Below are 9,359 nucleotides of genomic sequence, written 5' to 3'. Positions count from 1 at the left end.
TCTACACTGCAATTAAACAGCCCCACATCCCGAGCCCTGCCAGCCAGAGTCAGCTGGCATGGGCCAGCCATGGATTTTTAATTGCAGCGTAGATGTACCCTTAATGGCTCTGATTCCTCCTTTAGATCTCGTGGTTGGGCACTGTGGGCAGGTAACTATACAATGCTGTGGCCCTCCACAACACTAGGGAATAAAAGTTGCCCCAGAGTATTTATGTTACAAATTACTATCTGCTATACATGTGCAGTATAACCATTAACTAGTTTGGAACACATTAAGAGATACCTATTTGCAACTGTGCAAATATTCATCTTTCATTATTAACAGTTCAAAATAGTTAATTATTTCCCCCTCCCTCAAACTCAATGCAAAATCTGAAACCAATATATTTAGTTAAATGAGTACATACAAAATAGTCAAATACAAAGTTCCTTTCACCCCCCTCCGCTGCTTAACTCCGAAATAGATTTAGCCAAATATTCAAAAATAAAAAGTTAACCATTGAGCTGAGACCAACTGTTAGAAGTTATAGCCCAGAAAATTCCTCGGTTAAGTGAAACTGGTGTGAGGGGGGAGGGAGGAGTGAATTATTCAACTCTTATCTCCTAAAAGCTGAAGCAAGTAAATCCATTTATTGATGCCTGACTATCAGTACACTACATCACAATTTTTGGAAATCTTCACAATCCATTGCTAACTTCGAGCACTCAGCAGCTGGCCATCCAGTGATCTACCATACACCATCTATCCATTCCCTCACTGGTCACCCCCAACTATGATGACTCTCCACCATTCCTTCTATAATAATTTTCTCAAGGTTATTTCTATCTCTAATGTGACCAAAGTACATAAATCCATGTCTGTTAATTTCCAACATGAGGGTCCACTTCTCTCCAATAATATTTCTAACACAGGCATTTGTCCTTTTTTCCAGCCAGGAGATACACAAGAGCCTTCATCAGCACCCGATGATTCACAGCTATAAATCGCGATGGAAAAAATTAGGATTTTTACTAGTCGCACCTTCGTACGTTTCGACATGCCATGTTTTTTCCATACTTCCTTAAGGGAGTCCATAGCTGAGAACACTATGCATAGTCTTCTTCTGATTTCTTTAGAACAGCCACCTTGGTTGAAAAACCATTACACAAGTGACAGAGTGGTTGAGTAGAATTCCAACATATAAACCACCCAAATCTGGGGCTTTTTATTGTTAGTTCTCATTTTAGACCCAGAAGTAGGTATCTAACAAATCCTTTAGCTGGCCCTACAATTTATTTAATAAACTGGGGGAAGAGGGAGGCTTTAAATAACATCTGTACCCACTCTCACAAAATGGAAGCTGTAGATAAATCTTGTCATACCATGTCAATTAAAACACACTTACAGAAATTAAATCCTCTCCTAAAGAAGTTGTTAGTTAATAGAGTAATTCTCTATGAAGTGGTTGTCATTACAAATTGATACATTTAACTACCTTCTGTTGGAAAGAGGACCAACTTGATAGGCACAAAGGCACCTCAGAGATGGGCTCTTTTGTGGAACATTCTGGTAAGTATGAATGTAGCATATCATCCCTCTTTTTCCAATTCTCCAATAAATCATTCCACTCATAACTGGGTAGCCTTGCAGTCTGTGTGCTATACCACCAACACTGATAAGCGACGGGAACTTTCTGATACCTATGTTGACAAAAAAAAGGCTATTGGTTTTTTTACTTGCTAGCTAGGCAGCTATTTAAGTTTTTATCTCAAAAGGCTTTCAGTATTATCCAAAATTTACCTGCTAGTACAGAACTGAAGAAGCAGACAACTCTTTAAGCTTCACTTTTTGCAATTTATCTTCCACAGAAGCATTCTGGGAACCTGATCCATTTCTCCTAGTTTTATTGTTTCAGCTCTTTTCTGGCGGAAGTAATATTTTTCTTTTTAAAAGTAATAACAAAAGCACTACTAAAAAGATTTAGCTCTTAGACATTTGCCATGTACAGAATACAAGGGGTTCTTAAATGCAGCTGTTAGCATTTCTAAACAACACCGAGTTTCCTCTGGAATGATGTTAGAGGTTGGATTCCAAAACAAGCTGAGGACTTGGCAGCCCTTGTGTCAGATTCTCCCTTCCTTTCCATTGCTGACAAGTCAAACTCCAGCCATATTCTTTGATGGGGCTGATGGTACAACTACCCATTCACCTTGTTTTTTATTAAATTTCTCCGTCTCGTTCAAGTCCAAACTATTTGTAATCTCCACTGCTGATGATAGTTTCTTATCAGAATGAGTTTGAATCCACTGCCACATCTCTTCTTTGCTCTGCCACAAGAAGTCACCATTGCCCACAGAAATAGTAGAAGACCTCTTATCCCAAACTTGCCCACTCTGTTGACATAGTCCAACAGCTGTGGCTCATCCTCTGAAGCCAATAGAGCCCAACTCTCCAAAACCTTCATACTCCGAGAGTTAACAGACTCCATCTCCAACAAAACCAAAGTTATTTCTGTGTATGAAGCAAGTAGAAGAGGTCCTAACCCAGAATCTTTACAAGATTACTAAAACTGGTCATAATTGGTCCCATGCTGCAGGAGACCCTAAATCCTGTAGCAAGGCACAGAAAGCCACCATTCCCCGCAAAGGTTCACCTGATTTGGTGAAAGAGTCAGTTAACAGTAAATTGAGAAGTGTTAAATTGAAAATACAGAACCTCAGAATGTTGATGACTCAAAACTGATTGGTGGATCCATCATGTAAGAGTTCTCTGCGATGCACATTGTCTACAGTAATTGAGGCTTCCTTAATGTCCCAGAACAAGGGATTGATTGCACCATCATGAAAAAAAACAGCTTATAGCATCAGGACACCATTTCACAGCATGAAAATATTGGATTATCTGCATTTCCATGGAACCAGGGTTCACATATCCGATGCATTCATTTTTCTAATACCTGAACTGAAAAGACTGCTGCAGATAATGACTCTTAATAACAGTTGCTAAGCAGGATAAGCATTCCCACACACTGATTATAGCATCACCTCAAGCAACACAGTAGTTAAGGCTGTCCCAGTTTCTATTACAAAATCCTGTTTTATTAATTTATCTGCAGTAGAGTTGGGCACATGTGAGACTCAGTCCAAAAGTAGTGTTTATTCTTCAATTACAGGAAAAACTGGTCAAGCAATTGTTAAACTAGTTATCCCAGAAAAGCATCAGTTTCCCAGTTGCTTTAAATACTTCCTATGGAAGGCTGGATCACAGATAATCTACCAGTAAATTTCTGTACAGTTTGTCTTCACTACTAAAGCTAGTTAGGATACTTAAATAAAAGTTGAAATTGTGGCGTATTTTAAGGGACAAGCCCCTGTAATCACGAAATAGTAACATTATAGAAAAAGAGCAACTTGATGACCTGCATAGTACAAAACACTAAGGGCTTGTCTATACAGCATGGCAAAATGCGTCAGAGGAGTGTTATTTGTAAAGCACACCAACATGTTGCAATCTAAATGAAATGGTCTGAGTTAAACAGGATGAAGTTTAACAAAGACAAATGCAAAGTGCTCCACTTAGGAAGGAAAAATCAATTTCACACATACAGAATGGGAAAAGACTGTCTAGGAAGGAGTACGGCAGAAAGGGATCTAGGGGTTATAGTGGACCACAAGCTAAATATGAGTCAACAGTGTGATGCTGTTGCAAAAAAAGCAAACATGATTCTGGGATGCATTAACAGGTGTGTTGTGAGCAAGACACGAGAAGTCATTCTTCCGCTCTACTCTGCTCTGGTTAGGCCTCAGCTGGATTATTGTGTCCAGTTCTGGGCGCCGCATTTTAAAAAAGATGTGGAGAAATTGGAAAGGGTCCAAAGAAGAGCAACAAGAATGATTAAAGGTCTTGAGAACATTACCTATGAAGGAAGGCTGAAAGAACTGGGTTTGTTTAGTTTGGAAAAGAGAAGACTGAGAGGGGACATGATAGCAGTTTTCAGGTATCTAAAAGGGTGTCATAAGGAGGAGGGAGAGAACTTGTTCACCTTAGCCTCTAAGGATAGAACCAGAAACAATGGGTTTAAACTGCAGCAAGGGAGGTCTAGGTTGGACATTAGGAAAAAGTTCCTAACTGTCAGGGTAGTTAAACTCTGGAACAAATTGCCTAGGGAGGTTGTGGAATCTCCGTCTCTGGAGATATTTAAGAGTAGGTTAGATAAATGTCTATTAGGGATGGTCTAGGCAGTATTTGGTCCTGCCATGCGGGCAGGGGACTGGACTCGATGACCTCTCGAGGTCCCTTCCAGTCCTATAATCTATGAATCTATGAATCTAACTGCCCCATGTAGATCCAACTGGAGTGTTCTAGCAGGTATATAGTTCGTGTTAACGTAGTCCTGTTTGAAGCAGGATCCACAAAGAGCAGTTACAGCACAATAAGTTAGAATGGTTTACAAATCACACCACTCTTGTGGGCTTTGACAGCGCATGTAGACAACCCCTAAATAAGAAGTTTATTGAAGCCTGCACAAGATTCCTACTGGGAAGAGCTTTATCTTTGACGCAAGTAATGTAAAACATGGAATTTTATTTATTTGTTTTGTTTTAAAACGTTGCACATACTCTCTGTTGCTTTTTACATATTCTCTAACGTTTTCTTAATTTTCTTGAATTCTGGCTCTTCCTTATCCCCTTTGCCCTTCTTACCTTTCTCTATCAAGCACATTCTAAATCAGGTTATGAGTTCAGGATACTCCCTGACATACCCTGCCACCATCCACTCCTTTGTGGACATGGCTTTGTTGCCTCAGCTTTTCTCAACTGTCTAGGTATCACACAAAGAGAAAGACAATCTAATGTAGGATTGACCCAAGACATTTCAGGTACTTGCCACACACAATGGAGGAAACACTAATATACAATAATGCTACTTGGACATCCAGAGATCTAAAGACATGAATTTGAGTAATAAACAGCATGCATACCCTCCCTCATACAAGGAAACTGATAGCATCATCACTGATTTTTCTGTTTCCCTTATTCTACAAACATCACTTCTATGTTATCTGAGTTAAGTCTCAGACAGTAAATTCTGCAAGCCCCAGCTGTGGCCAGACACTGGATTTGTGATAACTGCATAGTTCAAATCCAATGAGATGGAGACAGAGCTGAATGTCATCTGCCTACTTACTCTACCAAAGCACACCATGCCTCATATGCACATTGAACACAAGAGTAGATACAAAAGACCCTTGTGGAACCCCATGAGTGTGCCATTTAGGTAGATGAACAATTGTGTATTACTACTCTCTAGCACCTCCCAAAGAAAAAATAAGGAAGACTCTTAGAGATGGGTTTGGACAGTGTGGAATAAACTATGACAGATGCTAACATATTTGCTTTAGAAAAAAACCAAAAGTCCCCACACTGCCTAAGCATAACATATAACCTTGAAGATCCCTCCAATACCTAAGTAGAAAAGCAAGAATGTCAGACTTGCAGCCTTCAATGAAAGTTCAAACTAATCTATTCAGTGCAGTGTTCTAATAAATCACGTAAGTACTACTCACAATGCATAACTTCTCCGTTGTATTTTTAAAAATGAATACCTTAGTTAAAATTGGTATATGAATTCTGTGTGTGCGCATCCTGATAAAAAAAGACTTAGGACTTTAGCAGAATGGAAGCTTAATGTCAAAGACTGTATGCCAGTTCCAACAGCATTTTAATTCTAAGTGAAGTTATTGTTCATATCTACAGCTGCTTGGAAAACAGGTTTATCCCCCTGTGGAAAATATCAACAAAAACATTTTTCATTTTTGTCTAAGTAGTCTGTGGAAATTTTTGACTTTTTAATGAAATATCAAAAACCTAAAAGATTCAGTTCAAACTGACATTGCAATGTCTCATACTTTGGAGCTGCAGTTTGTGTACCTTATGTTCCCATTTTCATCTATGGGCTGGGCTCCATCTCCTATGATGCACCACTTTCTCCACTCTGGGTGAGGGGAGAGGGTATGTTACAAGAGTCTCCGGCCATGGTGGATCATAGGAGATGTAGTCCAGACAGTGAACACAGTTCCTAGAGGAGAATGGGAACATAAGGCACCTGAACTATAACTCCCATGAGGCACTACAGTGCTATTTTGAATAAATTTCATTTAGTCAAACTCCCAAATTTCTTTTGAAAAACTGTATCAAGAAAATGTTTTCAACAGCCCTATTCATAACTCACCCCGTTGTGGACAAATATTGCACAGTACATGACAGTATGTATGCTATGATAATATGATTGATAACTAATTTGTATTTGATCAATTTGATAGAGCAGCATTTTCCTTTCTAGGAAACTCAATTAAGGCAAAAATAAGTCCCTCACTCTAAAAGTTTTTCTTGCAAGTCTTAAGTTCTCCTGTTATTTAAGAAGAGTGTACATCCTTATAAATATGCACAACACAACTAGGTGAACATGCACAAGACAATTTGGTACACATCTATCACCCCCCACCCACAAGATTTTGTTTTGTTTTATGTTAGAATGCACACATGCAGTGGAATTCTTCTCTTGACCAGTGCAGTGAGAGAGGCAACTTGCCCTCTCATCCTCAGAGGCTCCTGATGGCCAATTCAGCACCGAATACAGGCCAAGGCATTACTCAGGACTGTTTTAACTTGTGCTCTTGCTGCTCAGGGTCTAATGGACCATTGCAGCACAGAGTCACCAGAGCATAAGAACACCTTGGCCATTTCCCCCTCCACACTGCCTGAGCCCCATCCTGCTGGGCCGAAGGGACCACAAAGCTAGTTGGACTTTGTGGACCATGGGTATTATTTAGGGGGCCTGCCCAGTACAGCAGCAACAATCCAGCCTTAATTTTTTGGTGGGGAGGGGCAGAGCCAGAACATGTGGAGGTTGATTTACTCACTGCAGGGTAGAAATTCATTTTACTAGTATTACTTCATGCAGCATTTTTTGTTTGTTTGTTTGTTTGTTTTAAAGTGTGGGATGGACCAAGATGGTCCTTGGTCTCCCATCCAAACTGTGACCAGGACTGAGCCTAGTTAATTTCAGAGGACAAGTCCACTATCAGAGGCCATACTAAACTTTCACAAAGCAATACATTTTTAGCGTCTTCCAACTCCGCACTCCCTAATTTAGGGAACTAAAATCAGACGTTCAACGTTTTTCATGATTTTTGGTTTTTTAGTAAACATTTATTGAAATGCTTCATAAAACTCTGAGTTAACGGTTCTCTGCATTCCATGGAACCAGCCAAGGGAATTCAGTTCTGTAGGAGATCACTGCATCAAAAACGGGAGACAGATTTTTAAACAGAGAGCAGTGATTCTCAATCAGGGGTACACATATCCCTGGGGGTATGCAGAGGTCTTCCGGGGTCAACTCATCTAGATATTTGCCTAGATTTACTACAGGCTACATAAAAAGCACTAGCGAAGTCAGTGCAAACTAAAGTTTCATACAATGACTTGTTTATTCTGCTCTATATACTACACACTGAAATGTAAGTACAATATTTACATTCCAATCAATTTATTTCATAATGATATGGTAAAAATAAGAAAGTAAGCAATTTTTCAGTAATAGAGTGCTGTGACACAGTTGTATTTTGATGTCTGATTTTGAAAGCAAGTAGTTTTTAAGTGAGGTGACACTTGGGGTACACAAGACAAAGACTCCTGAAAGGGGTACAGTAGTCTGGAAAGGTCGAGAGACATTGCAATAGAACATAAGAAAGGCCGTACCGGGTCAGACCAAAGGTCCATCTAGCCCAGTATCCTGTCTGCCGACAGTGGCCAATGCCAGGTGCCCCAGAGGGGGTGAACCTAACAGGCAATGATCAAGTGATCTCTCTCCTGCCATCCATCTCCACCCTCTGACAGACAGAGGCTAGGGCCACCATTCCTTACCCGTCCTGGCTAATAGCCATTAATGGACTTAACCACCATGAATTTATCCAGTTCTCTTTTAAACTCTGTTATAGTCCTAGCCTTCACAGCCTTCTCAGGTAAGGAGTTCCACAAGTTGACTGGGCGCTGCGTAAAGAAGAACTTCCTTTTATTTGTTTTAATAGCATATGAGCAGCAACACCACTAGTCAGGCAAGTGGAGATGGCGGGGTCATCAAATCCCATTCTTCCAAGCATGGGGTACGGGTGCCTGGTGCAGGGCTCAGAGCGAGCACCCTGCGGGAGAACCCGTCCGCAGGGCGGGATGCAGGATGCTTCTTGCAGCATCTCATCCCGGGCACGGCCCGAGGCAGAACATCCCCTAGACGGGCACCGGTCCCCGGGTCCCACCCAATCACCCCAACCCCAGTGCCAGGCCCCCAGCGCTCAGGGGCAGCGGGGCCTCCCCGAGACTGGGCACCAGGCGACCCCTGAGGGAGCCAGGCAACTGCGGAGCCCCCCAGCGGCGTAGGAGCCAACACGTAGCGTGACCCCAACAGCCGTCCCACCCGCGACGGGCCGCCCGCGTGGAACCAGGAAGCCGGGGTGGGGACTGAGGGGGCATCACCCAGCCGCCCACAAGGGCGCAGTAGGAGGCGCCGGGGCCGCGAACGCGCGTCACGCACCCAAGCGCCGCCCGCGACTGAGGGGGCAGCAGCCCAGCAAGGAGAAGGGGCTGCCCGCTCGCCCTACTTCGCCCCCCCACCGGGGGAAGGACACAACACTACTCCCCGTGGCGAAGCAAGCGGCTGTCGCTTATATCCCTCCGCTAGGACGGGGACAGGCCCACAGCAAGGCTTTGAAGGGATCCCTGCGCGGGGAGGAGCGAGTCCCCGAACACAGAGCCGCGGTCAGCGGGGCGCTTTTCGTACTCACCGCCCGCCTTGTCCGCCGCCATGGTCGCTTCCCTCACGCGAGAACCTGTGCCTGGGCCGCGGCTGAACACCGCCCCTTCGGGGAGGCTAGCCCGCTGGCCCCGCCCCTTCCGCCCGAGACCCCGCCCCCCGGCGTCCTGAGGAGCCTCGGTCCGCCCGCCCCTGCGCCTGAGCCGCTCTGGCCGGCCGAGCCGCAGGCCCGACAAGCCCCGTTTTCCGTCCCGCCTTCCCGCAAAACCCAATTCACCCCAGTGATCCTTCATTTCTGCCCCCCGAGCCAGCCATTCATCGACACTTTAAAATGTCTGGTGCCAGTCCCTGATCTCATCCCAACAGGCTGATGCTGAAATAGGAAACAGGGTCCCACCCTCTCCGTGGCCATGGAAACGCCATTGGTCAGCGGAATCAAGGAACGATTTTCCTTCCTGGCTGGATGTTTTGATTCTTTTTGGTTCCACTCATCTAGTTACAGTCACCCAGTACTGAACTTCAGTGTTGTGGGAAGAACCGTATTTACTTGCAAGCATCCGATCTGAGAG

At 43.5% G+C, this 9,359-nt stretch overlaps 1 protein-coding gene across 1 annotated transcript in view; it reads right to left on the bottom strand.

Moving 5' to 3' along the window:
* Positions 1-8,922, bottom strand: part of CNOT10 (CCR4-NOT transcription complex subunit 10) — a gene marked incomplete in the record, with an annotated part of 58,912 nt that extends 49,990 nt beyond the window's left edge. The window contains 1 exon segment of the mRNA XM_034760852.1: positions 8,822-8,922. Coding sequence (XP_034616743.1) covers positions 8,822-8,843 — 22 coding nt within the window.
* Between the last annotated feature and the right edge of the window lie 437 nt (positions 8,923-9,359).

This window comes from Trachemys scripta, chromosome 2 (assembly GCF_013100865.1).
Source record: "Trachemys scripta elegans isolate TJP31775 chromosome 2, CAS_Tse_1.0, whole genome shotgun sequence".
In the NCBI taxonomy this organism is placed as follows: domain Eukaryota; kingdom Metazoa; phylum Chordata; order Testudines; family Emydidae; genus Trachemys; species Trachemys scripta.
The sequence above is the reverse complement of the archived record's forward strand: the minus strand, read 5'-3'. Positions and strand labels throughout refer to the sequence as shown.